This window comes from Taeniopygia guttata, chromosome 20 (genome assembly GCF_048771995.1).
Source record: "Taeniopygia guttata chromosome 20, bTaeGut7.mat, whole genome shotgun sequence".
Taxonomy (NCBI): Eukaryota; Metazoa; Chordata; class Aves; order Passeriformes; family Estrildidae; genus Taeniopygia; species Taeniopygia guttata.
In genome coordinates this window covers 6,415,826-6,432,832 of record NC_133045.1, presented here as the reverse complement: position 1 = coordinate 6,432,832, position 17,007 = coordinate 6,415,826, and the positions used below count along the sequence as shown (strand labels likewise).

At 57.7% G+C, this 17,007-nt stretch overlaps 2 protein-coding genes and 1 long non-coding RNA gene across 4 annotated transcripts; 1 reads left to right on the top strand and 2 right to left on the bottom strand.

Moving 5' to 3' along the window:
* Positions 1 to 1,610: 1,610 nt before the first annotated feature.
* Positions 1,611 to 6,035, bottom strand: LOC100227800 (neuritin). Its single transcript, XM_030288393.4, has 3 exons — positions 5,663 to 6,035; positions 5,147 to 5,294; positions 1,611 to 2,601 (listed from the first exon to the last, which is right to left on the bottom strand). The coding sequence occupies exons 1-3, from the start codon at positions 5,703 to 5,705 to the stop codon at positions 2,376 to 2,378; spliced, it is 417 nt and encodes a 138-aa protein (XP_030144253.4). The 5' UTR covers positions 5,706 to 6,035; the 3' UTR covers positions 1,611 to 2,375.
* A 2,174-nt stretch (positions 6,036 to 8,209) lies between these two features.
* On the bottom strand, positions 8,210 to 9,304 carry LOC140680388 (uncharacterized). Its single transcript, XR_012051586.1, has 2 exons — positions 9,167 to 9,304; positions 8,210 to 8,504 (listed from the first exon to the last, which is right to left on the bottom strand). It is a non-coding gene; the product is annotated as an uncharacterized lncRNA (long non-coding RNA).
* A 78-nt stretch (positions 9,305 to 9,382) lies between these two features.
* Positions 9,383 to 16,503, top strand: DBNDD2 (dysbindin domain containing 2). Of its 2 annotated transcripts, none has more exons than XM_030288391.4 (4): positions 9,383 to 9,404; positions 14,428 to 14,583; positions 15,007 to 15,150; positions 15,908 to 16,503. In XM_030288391.4, the coding sequence occupies exons 1-4, from the start codon at positions 9,398 to 9,400 to the stop codon at positions 16,114 to 16,116; spliced, it is 516 nt and encodes a 171-aa protein (XP_030144251.4). In that variant the 5' UTR covers positions 9,383 to 9,397; the 3' UTR covers positions 16,117 to 16,503. The 2 variants fall into 2 exon arrangements, with proteins under 2 accessions (XP_030144251.4, XP_030144252.1); XM_030288392.4 differs by lacking the exon at positions 9,383 to 9,404 and adding an exon at positions 9,707 to 9,929.
* The last annotated feature ends 504 nt before the right edge of the window (positions 16,504 to 17,007 follow it).

Here is a 17,007-nt window from a genome sequence, read left to right as displayed (position 1 = left end):
CCCTGCAAGAATAGAGGTGAAGACTGTGGACTAAAGAATCCTTAACCTATTTCTTTTTGAATACATGAGATATGCTGTAACTGCTTCAGCAGCTTCCCTGGGGTGGGGGGAGGAATCTGGAGACAGCTTTGTATCTGGAGAAACTCACAGGAAGGCCATGAGAAGAATCCTTGACAAATGGGACTTTAACACTGAGTCTGCAGGACATCCCAGGAGCTGCACTGCATCAGCATGAAGTATGCTGCAGGATGAGAAATCTTTCTGAAAGGCTGCTGACTGCCTAGGAAAAATGAATCTGTGTATTGCTTTTTTTTTAAGGACTTCTACTTTAATTGTCCTAGTCATAGAGGAAGTTCTGCTAAAAATGAAATACTGATTGAGGAAACTCATCACTCTCATACTGTGAGACCTAGTTTTCTCTCACATGCTTTCAGTCAGATTTAGAAGCACCTTTGGCTTACAAAAAAAAAAATCTGCTGCTCCATACCAGAACAGTGGCAGATGGTCTTTGTTTATCAATGAATCTTTTGTGTGCAATAGTTGAGGGATTTGCTTCCAGGGAAGATATGTCCCAAGACCTGTTCTTCTCAGAGACAGTGGCAGTCAGCCATTTGCATCCATGGTTTTGCAAAAAGATTTCTTGCCAGTCTGATTCTTTTACCTTTCCTTTCCCCAAAGCTGTTTCAATGTAGAAAATTTTAAGAGAGGAATTGCCAAAGTCAAAGAGAAGGCAAGGCTTGTGGGATTTTAGGGGGCTGTGCTTACTTCTTTTCCTAACGGCATTAAACTGTTGTTCTAAACAAAGAACAGGTACAGGATTTGGAGCCAAAATATTCCAGTCTTGGTTGTACATGACTCTCCCCTGCTTCAGCTTTCCCCAGTCACTAAAGTTAACAGGGGAAAGGGGAACAGGATCAAACAGCAAACAGTGCTGTTGGCATGGAGTACAAAGAAAGAAATGAAGCATCCGAGTGGTTCACTCCAGGTTTTACCATGCTCTGATTTACCCTTTCTCCACTGCCCACCCTAAGGCTTTGTGCCCCAGATGCTGAGTACTGAATACATAAGCAACAACTCGTGCACTGAGGTGCTATCTGAACACCAGCTGCTCTGCCCTGGCTTATTTCTTGGAATTTGCCCCAATTTCTTCATTATCTCCTGCTGCTGCTGCTGCAGGAGCAGAGGGTTGAGGGATAGTGAAGGTAAGAGGAAGAACACGTGAATGCCAGAGGAAAGCAGCATGACCCAACACAACTGTTAGGAAAAAGATCCTTTGCTCTAGAAGCTTGCCCACTGCCCAGAACCCATCTGGTGGGATCTGTGGATTGGCCCTGGTTTCCCTGCTCACACTGAGCACACACCCCATGGCCCTGTGCAAGCAGGCAGGACACAGAGATCCATCAGCATCCTTAAAGCACAGACTGCCTCGGGCTAACCAACAATGTTGTGTTTCTCCAACATGCTCAGAAATCACTTGCAAACACCCCTCTGTTCCAAATACTTCCATGCTTCACTGAAGCTGCAAAACTGACAGCACTCTGAGCCACAAAGGAGACAAGAGGAGACTGTGCTGTCGAGCAAGAGCCAGGAAAATAACTTCTGCCACGCTGTTGGCTCTACAACAAACTTTAATACTCTGGAATTACACACTTCTACCCACAGCTGCTTACAGGTACCTTGGGGAAAGCTTTAAAGCAGAAGAGTTGCTATAAATCCCTTTTGTCCTCCTAGCTTGATACTCCCTCTCCCCCCAGGTATTTTTCACCTCTGTCCACAGAAAAGGGATTTACACATAACACAGAAGTTACTCAGGAATTCAGATGTGTGCAAGAGAAGTCATGCAACTGTGATTATTGTTCAGCTGGGGTTTTACCATGTCCTCAAAGAAGAAAGGCCAGTATAGGATAGACACCATCCCCTGTACCTCATGGAGCAGTGGGGAAAATACCCATCTTTTGAGTGCCCAAATCAAAACTCTGGAGAGTTTATCTGGTGGAAAGAGTCAGCAAAATAAACAGATTTCCTTTCAGTTGCCACAGGAGAGTGCAGAAGTATCCAGCATTCATCCTTTTTCCAGAATTGATCATTTCTCCCCAAATCCCGTGCCCTGTATTTACAAGTTCCCAAATCTCCTGACAGCCAGATCTGTGCCTGTGCCTTGAGGCAGAAGTGGGAGAGGAGTTATTCCAAATTACAGAGAAATTTCAACACCCTGGAGATGCTGCCAAGCTTTTCCATGTCTCACAGGTGCAGGATGGAGCCGGGAGTTTCTGAGCTCCACGCAGTGTGTTCCTCAAAGATTTGGAAAATAGATCTGAAAGATGCCACACCACACACTGCCACCACTTTTGTTGGGATACTCACAGAGCTGCAGTTTATAAGTTCAGCCAAGTGACGATGAGGGGCATGCTGAGGATGGAAATGTTGGGAACACGGGTCCAGGCAGAGCTTTGGGCCATGCTGGGGCTGCAGAGGTCGAACAAGCTGCCTTGAAATTTGTTTTTTTGGGACTCCCTTCTCAGCGTCTCCCAGACAGCTGCTGCTTCCTTCTGGCATTCCCAGAGCACTGTCAGGGTACAGGTGTGGAATTCATCCCAATACCTGCAGCCAGGGAGACACCACACTGTCAGCCCCTTTGCACTCCCTCAGTGCAGGATGCCAGGCAGAGCCTTGCTGCCCTGAGCCTGCCCTCGGAGCAACAGCAACCCTCGTGTTTTGTGCAAGTTTCCCAGACTATTCATCCCCTCCATCATCTGCCAGAGCGTCTTGGCTAAAACTCCAAATCTCAAAACACTGAAATTATTTATTCCTTTTTTCTCCCCTCCCCGCTTTTCTCTGGAAGTCAATAAAATCCATTCTTTTCCATCAACAAATGTTTCCCTGAGTATCTCACGCAGGCTGCAAACAAAGGCCCAGCACATCTCATTCATCACTTTCTCCAAGCAGAGTCAAGGGCAAATGGGAGCACAAAGCATGGAGAAGGACAAGAGCTCCCACAGACTGTCTCAGCTCTTCCCGAGGTACGGGCAGGGGCAGGAGGAGTTATTCACTGTGTTCTCATTAGAATCATCTCCATTTATCTGCTGGGTATTACTTTCACAAGTAGAAGCTGTTCGGTGGAAAGAGGCTTTTGGAGACTACCAGAGGGAAAAGACAAAACAGGCAAGTCCTGCAGGAATAGAGCAGGAGCTGCTCTGCTGTCCTGTCCCACATGGGCTGGGGCTGGGCACCATGCCCAGCTCCCTGCAAGCTGCAAGACAGGAGTGCAGAGGACAGGAGCAATTGTTCTGACAGCTTTCCTGTGTCTGCCAACACACCAGGCACACATGTCACCTGTTAGGAAGGGGATGCAATCCAGCTGGCTGAGAGGGGACGCTGTGCACCTGAAAAGGACAGCACAGTGCTGGGTGCACTGTGTTGGAGATGACACTTTGTGCAGACAGGCAAACCTGAGCACTCTGCTTGCTTAGAGCCGGGGCTTACGTCAGAACGCCAGCTGTGAGGGAGTTCATTAAACTGAGTCACTGTGGCAGAATAAACGTCCCCAGATAATGAGAAAAGCTGGTCCCAACCCTGGCAACCTCCGGCGCTCGCTCCCGATCTGCAGCAGCAGCAAGCAGCTCTGACAGGTAAGAGTTAAACCTGACCCATGTCTTCAGGCAAGACAAGCTCGGGAAGGTGAAGGAGAATGGCAGCTCCAGCCTGGATCTGCTTTCAGCTGGGATGGCAATTCCCAGCGTTTCACCCTTCACAGCCCCCATCTGCTCAGGCAGGCAGGCTGCTGGCAAGCCCCTTGCTGGCCGGCTCTGGGGCAGCGTTGCACACTGAGCTGGGACACCACCAGCCCCCCACAGCAACTCCTGCTCCCTGTCCATCCCTTACCCACCCTCCTGGAGAGGGGACCAGCTCCAGAAATGCAAGCAGCAGTGGGTAAGGCTGAGCTTCAAAGGCAAATAATTCAGAAATATTTCCTGGCAGGAAGCTGGGACATCATCAGCTTCCTGCCAGGGAAGATCCCAGGACATGTTTGGTGATGGTCTGTGCCTCTGACCTGCAGGAAAAGCTCAGCTCACACGTTTCACGTGAGCTTCAGCAAAGGAATCTCTCCTCCAGCAGCCAGCAGCACCACGGGCTGCACTGACTGCTTGGGTGTCAAGAAGCCTCCTTAAAAAAAAACAACAAAACACCCAAGCAAATCAAAAAGTATCAATTCTGTCCAAACCAGAGCAATTCCCATTTCAACCCACCCATAGTCAGGCCCCAGAGAGGCTGGTCATCCTGCTCCAGGCTGTCTCCTGGAGAAGGGGGAATACAGAGCAGGTCACAGCCTGCAGGGTGGTTTCCAGCAGTTCAGAAAGCATCACCCCCGGGCACTCAGCCCTCCACCTTGCTCTGACAAGTTTCCACTTCCCCCAGGCACGTGAGTTTTTCCTTCATTTCTATCGGCATTTCTTTGTAACAGGAGTTACAAGGAAACTCACAACTTGCTCCCCACATCTTACTCTGGAGATGCAAAGCTGCCTCCGTTTATCTCTGTAAACATTTTACATCCACCTTGCTGCTTCACCTCGTCTGCTTTTTAAGCAGACCTTTCCCCAAATCTGCCCAACACAACCCCTCATTGCCCAGCTTTTCTTCAGTTCTTTTGAAGTTAACATCCTCCCAATATCATCATCTCAGGACACTGCTACAAACTTGGGCAAACCAGGACTGGGACGAATCCAAGCCTGAAGGATGAAGGGTCTAGGCTGGGAGGGAGAAAGCTTGTTTTGGGCCGCATGTGGTGCCCGGTGCAGGCTGCTCCTGGGCACTGGGCAGAGCAGCAGGGTCCAGGGGAGATTTTCCTGGGGTGCAGAGTGATTGGGGTCCCTCCAGCCCCGCTCCTCCCGCTGCAGCCATGCCGGGGCTATGGGGTCAGTGCTGGGGGCTGGAGCTGCTGCCGAGGACCAGGGATACAAACTCGGGTGGGACACAAGTAGGAGATGGATGGGTGGACAGACAGAGAGAAGCAGCTCGCTGTGTCAGTCTGAAACCGGAGTGAGATGTGGAGCACACGCGTGTGCGCAGGCACGACGGGACCCAGGAGGGCAGGAGACTTCAGACAGGGACAGTGCCAAAAGCCGGGCTGGCCATGCACCGTACTCACCTGCAGACTCTGCGCAGCCCCTGCAGCTCGATGCCCTCCTCCTCCTCGTACGTGGCCATGCTGTCCCCCAGCTTGAGGACGCAGTCCGAGAGGCCGCGGTAAGCGTCGGCACAAGCGGGTCCCGCTGCCAGCAGCCCGGCCAGGTGCCCTGCCAGCACCGGAGGAGCGAAGTGAGCACCGGCACCTCTGGGGACCCCTCCCCGGGGCGCCCCGGCTGGGCGAGCGGCTCCTTCCACGCAGGACAGCCCCGAGCCCCCGCTGCCCCCCGGCTCTGACCGGCGTTGTCGGGGTGAACACGGGGCGATCCGAGCCCGGCCAGCCCGAGCTGCCACCCCCACAGCGGCACCCCCGGCCCGGGGCGGGGGACAGCGGCCCGGGCAGCGGGAGCCGCCGGGCCGGGGGGAACCGCGCGGAGCCGCCCGGACGAAGGGAGAGAGGGAGGGAAGAAGGGGACACATCATCGCATCGCCCCCTCCCCGCGGACACCCCGGTCCCCCCGCCCCGACATCCCCTCACCCAGGGCGAGGAGCAGCACGGCCGGGCCCCGCCGCTGTCCCATCCCTCCGCCGGGCTCGGGCTCCAGCCCCGCTCCGCTGCCGGTGCCGGTGCCCGCACCTCCGGGGCCGGCGGCGCTCCCCTCCCTCCCGCCTCCGCGGGGAGGGCACCCGTCCCCAGCCGCCGCTAATGAGCGGCTTCGGCCGCGGCTAATTAAGGAGGGGGCTGGGCCGAAGCCATCGAGCGTCCAGGGACACCCCCGGGCCCTCGCCCCGCAGCCCCGAGATCCCGCATCGCATCTCGCCGGTACTCCGCCAGCATCCACCGCTGCCCACACTCTGCATCCACCTCCGGGAACCAGCGCCCACGGCGCCCCGGTAGCAGCACCCTCACCCTAAAGGCCCCCACCCCCTGCCCACCACAGCCGCTGCTGCCCACTGAAGGTGCGGCACGAGTCGGGGACATGGGACAGTGCCCGCTGCCAGCAGCAGGATTCCGGACAGGGCAAGGAACTCTTTGCTTGGCTTGAGTCTCTTGAACAGCACAGGAGAACACAATGAAGGGTGGGAAGCAAAACCCAGAGCGTTTGAAAGGTCAAAGGACTAAACATCAATGCCTACAGCTCCAAAAGCTTCTGCCCAGACCCTGGCTCAGTGATTCCCAAGCCTGCATGGCCTTTGTGCCATTATTTGGGATTTTGCATGTCTGTGGCTTGATCCCAGCTCTAGCTCCAGGAATCCCTTTGGCTCCAGCAAGAAGTGGAACAGAAAGTTTCCTGCCTGCTTTGGTGGCATTGCTGTGGAGGCTGGTCATGTCAGCCCCCTCTCTTTGCTGGGGACAGCTTTGTTCTCGGGGACGCTGCTTTGCACCAGCTCATGAACACGACTAGTACCAGGACCCTCATAAGTGGGACCCCTCTGTGCACAGGTACCCGCACCCCCGGGGCAGCTGTGCCACCACACCCAGACACCTCCAGCTCCAGGAACCCGGAGCAATTGGAAACCACAACTCTGCAAACACTGCATGTACCCAAATCTAATGCAAAAAGAGTTAGGGTGTGAAAACCAAATACTATTTCTTTATGAAAGATCAACAGAAACAACGAACTACAGCATTTATTTACAAACAAGTGCCACGTGCTGCAGCTTCATCAGTCCTGGAAGAAAAGCAAGCAGCATGGTCATCTCAGTCAGGCACATTTGCCACCAGCCTGGGACACACAGGGGAGAGCCTGGCCCAGAGGTATCACCACATGCCCACAGCTACCTGCAGGGACAAGCCAGCCCCAAGGGCTCTTCCCAAGAACCTCCACGATGCCCCAGGACACACAGGATTGCTCCATGGCACTAAGAGCAAAGACTGTGCAGAATAGCTCAGCTGCCCATAAACAAGTGGGATATGATGAAAAGGAAATTCCTCTGGGACAGACACCCTCCATCAGCCCTGCCTGCTCCTCCTTTGGCCGAGACGGGTGTCCTGCTGCCTGCACAGCACCTCCCACTCTACCTGCTCTGGTGCCAGCAGCTGGCAACCAGGAATGTCTGTATGGCATGGGGCCCGAGGACATGGGGACATAACACCCCCGGGGCTTGGCAGAAGCCTCTCCCAGCACCACACAGGGACTGTCAGCACTGGGACAGGGGGTTTTCCCTCGGGACAGGGCATGGCCAAGGAACCGGCTGGCTCCAGGCATGGAGAGGTGGTGCAAACCCCACCCAGGCTCCCCCCACCTCGCCTCGCCTGCGGAGATTCTCGTTTCTCGGCAGCCACATTCCTCTGAGGGTGTTTATGGCTTTTCTGTCTCCCCGCTGTCCCAGGCTAAAATCACCCCTTTTAAGGGAGCCACAGGACCACGGGCTGCTGGAGCTTTGCCGGCTGCAGGCTGCTCCCTTGCAATGTATCGCCTCATTTACTGGAAAAGCAGCCTTGCCTTGCCTCGTTTTATTTTTTTCTTGACTCCACAATTTTCTGATGGAGTCAAGCTGCAGCTCACTCCCAGCCCATCCACGCATGCCTCCCAGAGAATAAGATGCATTTTCACCAGCAAGTGATTCACCTGTGCCTGGAACTGGTTTGCCTTTTCCTTAGCTGCCGATTCCTCCGCAGCTCCATCCTCACCCCGCAGCTCCCTGACTCACCTCCCAAACCTCTAATAAAGGGGAAAAACCCGAGCAGGAAGGGCAGGAGGAACAAGTCACCTTACATTTTCTCACAGTGACAGGGGCACTTTGATGCTGCCCCCCCTGGGGTCTTTTGGCAGGAGCTGGACTGCGTGTCGTGGAGAGAAGAGGTGACATTCCAACCTGGGCATTTGCGGAGAGGGCGAGGGCTCTTGACACGAGGCAGTGCTGTGAGCCTGCACTGGAGGCACAGGGGACGCAGGGATGCTGCGGCAGCCGAGACAGACCCTGCAGTTTCTGGCAAGACTTATTCTTAGGGCTGCGTACCAGAGGTGGAGATTCTCCACTGACTCCAGCGTCACTTCTGTCCCCTCTCACCTTTTGGCCCGGGGCAGGCACGCTTTGCTACGAGTGAAAAAAAAAAAATCGTTATGTAGAGCTGGCTTGCCTGCAATGGTTTAATTGGAATAAAATGTGTGCCCCGCTGAGCGGCACGGCTTGTGCTGAAGAGCCAGGATGAGTCAGGCTCTGTGCCGATGATATCAGTGCTTTTCCAACGCCCTCCCGGCAAGGCAGGATGAAGGGGCCACGACAGCGAGGGATCTGGGAACGTGTCACTCTGCACGGGCAGCACCCACACGCGCGTCCCCGCAGCGGGATTCGGGATGCAGTGAGCTCTGGGGACCTCGGGGTGCTCCGGAAACTCGTGTGAGCACAAACAGCTCCACGCCTCGCAGCAGCGCCTGGAGCCAAGAGACACAGACGTGTCACATAGCAGAGACCTGAGCTAACTCCCTGGCCCTGCCTCCTCGCCCCTCCGCTGCCAGGGCCGGCCAGGGCAGGGCAGGGGGGCAGCAGGGACGGTGCCGACAGGCTGATGCTGCCCGGAGGCCACACGGAGCTGGGAACAAGCCACCACCGACAGGTACCCAGCAGAGATTTGGTCCTGCAGCTGCTCAGAGACCATAAGCCCCCCCTCGTGCTACACCAGCCTGGTCCCCCCAAACTGCAGTGCTGGCATCCACACTACCAGGAAGGACGAGGGATAAACATTTATGTGGACAAAATTCAAAACCACCGTGAAAGCTGAAGGCAGCACCAGGGTGCAGGCTCCGGGTACCCAGCACAAAGCCGGTTTTCAGCAACAAGAAGTCCCAGGAGACATAGGGGGGACAGCAGAGCAACAGTAGCCAAAATAGAGCTGGGACACAAACAATACCCAGTTATCTTTTGTTATGCAGTCAGAGAGGGGAACACTGAGAACGGGACAGGCGGGACACGGCACAGACACTGGAAACACCCTTCCAGTCACAGCAAAGGACACAGTGGATGTCCCCCATTCCGGCTTGGCACTGACCAGGCTCCGGGCAGAGCTGGCGCTGGGCACGTCGAGGCACTGACTCACCCTGCTGAGACACAGGAAGGAGGCGGCGGCCAAGTCCTTGGCCCTGCCAAGGAGCAGCCCTGATGTGCAGGGCTGAACGTGGGAGAAAGCACCCCAGAGTGGGGTCTGCCGGGGATAAGGGTCTCACGAGGCCGGGAGTGAGATGGGGAGGGCCTATCAATACATCATGCTGTCCTCTCTCCCGCGGGAATGCATGAGCATTTTGAGAAGATAAGCAAAGAAAAAGCAAGCATGGATGGTAACTGTTCTCCCTGCCAGGCAGAGCCCCTGCCTCTCCCGCCTCCCCCTGCCCACCTCCTGCCACACGGAGTAGGGCACCTGCAGCCCACCGCTGCACTGATCTCTGCTGGGGCGGCTGTGCTGGGGAGGGACCCTCTGCCGGGACCCCGCACGGGGACACTCCGTGAGTCCCGGCAAGGCAGAGGACCGGGTAGCGCGCACGGGGACCGGCGACAATTCCCGGGGACTTTCCGACTCTGCCTGTGCACGGCAGAGCCCATCCCCGCCGCGGGACTCCCGCTGGCCCCGGGGCGGCGGTGCGGGACCCCGGCGGGGCGGCGGGCGGGAGGCGCGGCCGCGGTGCCGCGGTGATGGGCGCGCCGGTACCGCCCCGCGCCGAGCGCCGCCCCGCAGCGCGGCCCGGAGAGCGGCGGCGGCGGCGGCGGGGGGGCCGCACTCATCCCGTGCCCCGGCCCGGCCCGGCCCGGTCACAGCAGCCGCATGTCGGGGCCCGGGGCGCAGAGCCGCAGCCGGCGGCTGCCCGGTAAGTGCCGACCGCGGGATGGGAGAGCGGCACCGCACCGGGCGGGCGGGCAGGGCTCGGGTGCCACATCCCCTCCGTCCTCCCCGCAGCGCCCACCCGATGCCCCTGGCAAAGCGGCTGTGCCCCGGGTGTGCTCCGGTGCCGGCCGCCCGCTCGCCCCTCGCTGCACCAACCTGCTGCCGGCCCCGCTGCTATAGGCAGCTCCGTGCCCGGGACGGGGATGCTCGGGGAGCGGGGGGATTCGAGGGACACCTGCTTGGGAAGTGGCAGAGCTCGGAAACCTGTTGGGTCACGGGCTCGTTTTGGAGCGGCACCGGCAGCGCTCAGAGCCCCGTGGCTCCCGGGAGGAGCGGATGGATCCCCCCGTGCCCGCAGGGCTGAGGATGCTGGGCAGAGCAAACTCCGTGCCTCGGGCAGCCGGGGGAGCGGGGCTGTAGAGGGGCAGCCTGCCGGGCACCGTGCCCGGGTCGCGCCTGCCGTGCCTCGGGCACCGCGCTGCTCCGTTCTCATGCTTCTCCTCGCATGAAAGGAAGCAGGGCCCCGCAAATAGCAGGGTCTTATGACACGGCCTCTGCCGGGGAAGAGCTCCGGGCGGCAGGGAAGGATATTTTTAGTGCTGAGACGCAGGGGATTTGGAGATCGCTCGGAGGAGTGCGGGCGATGAAACCACGGCACACACAGGGGTTACGAGGTGCCGTGTCCTCTCTCCATTCCCCCATCCCCCCTCCCTCCTCCTGCTTTTCCCAGCAAGCAGCCCTGCCAAAACCACTGCCTCCCTCGCACTTGCCCGGTGCATTTCCTCTCATCAGAACTACGGTTATTTTTTGCTGTGCTGCTGCAGCACGAGGTCAGACGTGCCGATGGAGAACCGTGCAGGGCATTAACACTCAGGCAGCCGGTGTCTGAGCATCCCATCTCTGCATGGTCTGACCCGGTGTGATTGCCTGGGCTGTCCCAGCTCTCCTCTCCAGCCACTTCTCCCAAGGCTGAAGGAGCTGAAAGCCCTTGGGAGTTATCATTGTTCTGCAGGGCTTGTGCTGGGGCAGGGTGACAGGGAAGGGCCTGCCACTCTGCACAGACTCCCAGAAGATGCTGAGGCAGTTGAGGAGCTGCGCTGTCCCCCACCTATCTCCTTACAAACTTGGGGGGGTGGGGAAGGTGCATTCTGGCAAGCTGGGGGCAGTGGGGCATACTGGACTTCTGTGGAGGAGCAGAGTCAGGGGTTTGGGCTTCAGGAAGGCTCAGGGAGAAGGGCAAAAGCCAGCTTACTTCAGCCCTTTCATTAATCAGAGAACTGTCCCTTGCTTGGAGCAACCTCCCACTTCAACTCTGCTCACCTTGCCAGCACCTGCTGCTCCTTTCCACAGCCCATGTTATTTTTCAGGACCTTCTTTAAATCCCTCGAAATCTCTGCAAGATATTGCAGAGCTGTGGCCTCAAGAAAAGGCCATTCCCCTTCTTTCTTGGCCTTGTGCCTTCACTAACAATCCTTCTCCCAACCCAAACACACCCCTCCTATTTACCGGCACAGAGTGGGTGTGCCAGGATCCCAGTGGCCATGAGGGATGAAAGCACATTCCCTCCCAGTGCAAAGGTACACCCTGAGCTGGTACTCCCAGCATCCTCCAGCCCCGTCTGGCCCCTGCCCCATCCAAAGTGCAGCCCAGGAGCTGCTCCTCTCCTGAGATTGGCGAAGGTGTGGATGGGAGAGCTGACAGAGCTTTGCCTCCCACGCCTTTCCCCAGCACAGCGTGGCCACAAGCCCACACAACGCGAGGAGTAGCGGCTCCTTGGTGTGGGACCACTGGGGCCATCGTCCTGGCCCACAGCCACCCTGCGGCCATCTGCCTAGCAGCAGGTGAGAAGGAAATCCCTGCTTGCCCAGCAGTGTTCGGCCCCGGTTCCTGTCCAAGCAGCGCTGGCGGCTCAGCCGTGGGAGCCGGAAGGTTCCGAGGGCAGCGGGGCGCTCGGAGCCGCCGCAGCCGCGCTGGTTCAGCCAGCGGGGCAGGGCCTGGCTCTGAATGCTGATCAGCCTCCAACCCTCTGCTGAGCGGGCTGTAGCAATAACCATGACAATAGTAATAAAAGCCAGGCCACCAGCAGGTACCGACAGATCCCCCACGGTGCACAGGGGCCGCATTGTGTGTGCTAGCGTGTCCCGCGGTGGGAACATGCCAGCGGGATGAGACAATCCCGCGGCTGACAGCCCCGCAGTGTGCCCCGTGTCACACGGGAAGGGCCGTGCAGGGAGCGCCGCGCTCCTTTATGGGGCAGCCACACTGGCAGGGCTGTTCGCTCCCCCGGGCCCGGAACAGCCCTGCGAGGGACAAGGCTCCATCCCCGACTCCCACCGCGGGCACGGGTCAGGCAGGGCCAAGCGCAGCCCCAGGTGCTGTCTCCTGCTGCTGGGTTCCGTACATAATGGGATCTCAGTGCTCGTGCCCAACTCCCCGACCAGAGCTCGAAAACAAGTTCATAAACAGGTCCTGCTAATTTCTCCCTCAAGAGAAACCCTGGCGCCCACAGGAATGCAGCCACCAGCAGCCGTCATCACTGTCCCCAAGCACACTTACTCCGAGTATCGGTCATGTGCTGGGGAAAGAATTAACAGCCCAGATCAGCCCTGTTCATGGCACTCAGAACAGAAACCAAGAGCCTTCTGGTTTGCTTTGTATTTGCATTGCAGAGGGGTTGGACACTGCTCCTTACCTCCACACTGAGATCCCTTTGGCAGGACATCCCCTGGAGAGCTGGTCTGTCACCCTGAATCCCAGAGCCAGCACAGCCTCTGCCCTGAGCCCCCAGCCTCCCTACAGCTGGAGCTCGATGGGCTCTCCTCGGTGAGGTGAATGTGGCAGTTTGCCATGGATTCAGCACAGCTCTGCCTGGGACAGCCAGCTGCTGAAGGAACACAGCCCCATCATCGGTGCCTTGATCACCCCCTCCTTGTCCCTGGCTTCATTCTGCAGCTAGCACAGGGAGGCCAGAGGTTTTTGCTGTAGCCCAGCGGCACCAGGCTGCAGCCACCTGGCGAGTTGGCTTTCCCAGGAGGAAAGGTTCACTGGCACCACCATCCTGGGCCCTGCACTGAGCCTCGGCACCAGAGCAGGCACCGGTGCTTTGGTCAGACACACCAAGGCAAAGAGCCCTCCAGGCAGCATGGATTGCTGCCCCAGGCATTGCAGGAAGACACTGAGCAGCCAGAAGAGGACCAGAGCCTCTTCTGGAGAGTGTGTGGTGAGTCGCCCTGAGTCACGGTGCATCCCCACGTGGTGCTGCCAGCACAGCCCAGCCTGCCGGGACAGGCACCTGCAGATGATGGGGTTTCACTGAAGGATGCCCCAGAAACAGGATGCAGAGAAGTCCTGGAAGAGCTCTCAGGAAGATGTGACACTGATCTCCATGACATCTCACCAGGCTCAGCACCTTTGTCCTACATGGTTCCTGTGCTGCTCCATGCTGCTGGCAGCCAGCTCCCCTGCTGTCCTTGCCCCTGTTCCTGCCAGACAGGGTGGGGATGCTGCTCCCTCTGTTCCCTCCTCCCCAGCCTGGAGGAGCAGAGGGTTTGGGTCGTGCTCAGGCAGAGCACAGGATGTTTGTTTGGTTTCCTTGGTTATTACACTGCCTGCTCCAATAATCACATTTTCCTTGTGCTGGTTGGGCCAAATGCAGCAGAAAGGAAATGTGGAATGGCTGAGGTCAAGCACCAGCCTGGGAACAGCTGGGGCCACCAGCCACAGCCTCTCTGTGCCACTTGAGTCCTTGCTATTTTGGGTACCCAGCCCAAAAGGAAGTTAACCAAGACCAGGAATGCAGCAACAATCTCCTTCAACAACAGCCCAAGGGCTCCCATCACTCCCTCCCGTGAGCTGGGGACACAAGCACCGGCAGTGAACTGCTTGAGGAATTGCAGGAATGAAAATGTTTGTGCAGGCAGAAGCCAAGCTGGCTGTGAGCGGGGATGTGAGCAGGAGCCTGGAGCGTGGGTGCGGCTGCATTTATAGTGCCGGTGGTGGCGGGGGTGTGCACAGGCAGGCTGTGCATGCGTGGGGGTGACAGGGTTGCCAGTTCCTTTCATTCCTTATACATCCTTCAGCCCAGAAAGCCTGGAGCACTCAGGCCAGCTCTTGACCCTGGGAGTTCCCCTGCCCGTTAGCATTCACAAACACCCTCTGTTTGGTAGCAGGGAAACTGAAACTTGAAAGTGTGCAAACCGCGGCTGATCTCACACCAGCTCCCCTTCCCCCTCGATAATTCCCTTCAGCAGTTGTGAGCTCTCCATTCCTGGCTGCCCTGCACCTCAGGGGAGGGATCTGAGGCTCCAGCACAGCAAGTGCTGGTGACGCTGCTGTTCTGGTGACTAAACCAATGTGTGCTGGTAAAGCAGAGCACAAGGGAACCACCAACCATGCAGCACAGCCATGCAGTGTGAGCTGGGACAGGCAGAAGGGCTCAGACAGCCCTGCCTGCTCCAACTCTCCTCCCCTTTTCTCCCCAGCTGACATGGAGCAGGCCCAGCGGAACCTGGATGCAGAGCAAATGCAGCAGCAGCAGCTGAAGCTGCGGGACCGGCAGAAGTTCTTTGAGGAGGTTTTCCAGCATGATGTGGATTTCTTCTTCCCAATGTCTCACCTGCAGATAGAGCACCGGAGACGTACGTGCTGTGGGCACCAGCATGGGGCTGGGGGTGTTCCAGGGGACAGGGACACAGGGGTTGGAGATTGGAGGGACACCCCCATCTAAACAGGACATGCATGTCCTGAGCCAAGATGGGACCACAGTGGCTGTGTGTGGGTGTGCTGTGGATTCTCACACCCCTTAACCGAAGGCACATGGGTACCCAGGCTCGTGCCCTGTAGAGTCTGGCTGCATTTTGGAGCAGGGACAAGAACTGCAGCGACACAGCAGGGGCTTCCAGAGGGATTTTTCAAGGAAACATGATTTTTCTGGGACCTCTTACCAGCAAGTTCTTTGTGGCAAGGCTGGTCTCCCACCTCAGGGACCTGCCTGCACAGAGCTGATGGTGCCCTTTTCCTGGCACTATCACTCACCTTTTCACTGGTCTCTGTCTCTGCAGCCCCCTTAGGCAGCATTTCCTCCATGGAGGTGAACGTGGACATGCTGGAGCAGATGGATGTGCTGGACCTGTCAGACCAAGACACTGTGGATGTGTTTCTGGGCTGCGGGACAGAGGAGAGCAGCATTGCTGGGTCTCTGCCAGGTATGTGCAGTCCCAAGCCCTTTGTGGGCCAGGCTGGAAGCGCTTCCTGCCCGCAGTGCCCACACTGAGTCATTCCTCAGCCCCAGCCACCCTGTGGGCAGATCCACCCAAAGGCAGACATTGGTGCTGGGTCAGTGAACAGCCCTCATACTGGGCTGTTCCACATCAGCAATCACCTCCACAGCCCAGACATACAGACCCCTGTAAATTCCTTCTGCTGCAGAAGACAGAAGAGCCCAAGCACTTTCCAAAGACTGTGAGTCCAATTCCCTTGTCCCAAAGCTTCTCTGGAGCACCCAGGGCCTTGTCACAACTCCAAGGTCCCCTCCATGCTGCAGAGCTCATTGTGCTAAGCAGGAAGGCTGCAGAACCTCTCCACCTCCCAGCCAGACCTCAGGGAGCTGGGCTGGGGTCTGCAGGGAAAGCAAGGGGTGCCAGCACATTCCTCCCCACTCACACACTGTAGTGAGGTCAAACCAAAAGTCTCCTCGCCTGCTGGAGCAATCAGCCTCACACAGCATGGCTCTGAGCCATGTCTCAGGCAAGATGGAAGAGGCTCCACTGCCAAAAACAGGGAAGGAATGTGCAGCAACTGCCCTGAGCCAAGCTGGGGGTGTGAGGTGGGAATGACTGCAGCAGCCACATGGGGAGCAGTCAGGAGTTCAAAGAAGTGAGTCTTGGAGGGGCTATCCAGGAAGCTTAGGCAGCAATAAATCTCCAAGACCATTTTTCATTCTCATATTGCTCTCTGCTCCAGGGGCAGATGCCAGCCAGTGCCCAGAGGAGATCACCCTGCCAGTGCCCAACGCCACTGAGAGCAAGTCTCGCATTTCCTCCACGTCCTCTGCCTCCACGGATTTGAACAGCCTGGACACCAGCGAGGAGGGGGCTGAGACCCCCGTGGTGCAGTCGGATGAGGAGGACCTGCAGGAGGACAGTCCCAAAGAGCAGGTGGTGAGAAGCTAGCAGGCAGCTCTGCCCTGCTCCCAGCCTCCTCTGCACGGACTCACCAGCCCAGAAGGAAAGCTGCTGGTGCCCAGCAAACCCCATCCTGGACTGCTGCCCTGCCAGAGGGGAGAGATGGTTTTCCCCTCCTCTCCCTCCACGTGTTCTCCTGGCAGCTGAAGGAGAAGGAAAGGGGTGTTGTAAGGTCCCAAAATTAACTCTTCAGGCTTTGCTGCTAACACTCCCTGCTTCAACCCCCCCACCCCTCAACATGCTAAGCATCCCAGAGCCCCACCACCTCCAGAAAACCATCCCTTAGAACCCAGCTCCCCCTGCCCTACTGACAAAGGGTCTGTCCAGACAAGCACCTAACGATGGCACAGAGAGAAATAACACTGATCTAACCAAGCAGTGGGTGTGTGTGTCACTGGGGAAAGCAGCACGGGGGATGAGGGCTCAGAGGGGACTGCAGGATGGAGAGCAGTGCAAAGCCAGCGTGCTCACTGTGCCTCCTGCTGCACAGCCCGGGGATGGCTCCGTGCCCAGGGCAGGAACAGGCAGCACAGACCATGGCAGAGAAGGGCTGTCGGTACAGCAGGGCACGATGGGGAGTGCCTCGGGCTCTGCAGAGAGAGCCAGCACAGACACAGACACAGCTGGCCTCAGCAGGGCTGGGGTGCTCCCCATGAGCACAGTGGGGACTTCCCACACAAACCAGCAGAGAACAGCAGCAGCTGCTCCCCCAGTGCTGCAGTCCTCACCGTGAGGCCACTTTACAGCCCCTGCAGGCCAGGCCGAGAGGAGCTGGGCACAAAGCTGGCCACAGGCCCTTGCCACCATCAGTGGCTACAGGCCAGGAAAGCGCTGTCCCTGCCCTGCATCAGCACAGCCGTGGTCACCACGGGAAAGGAG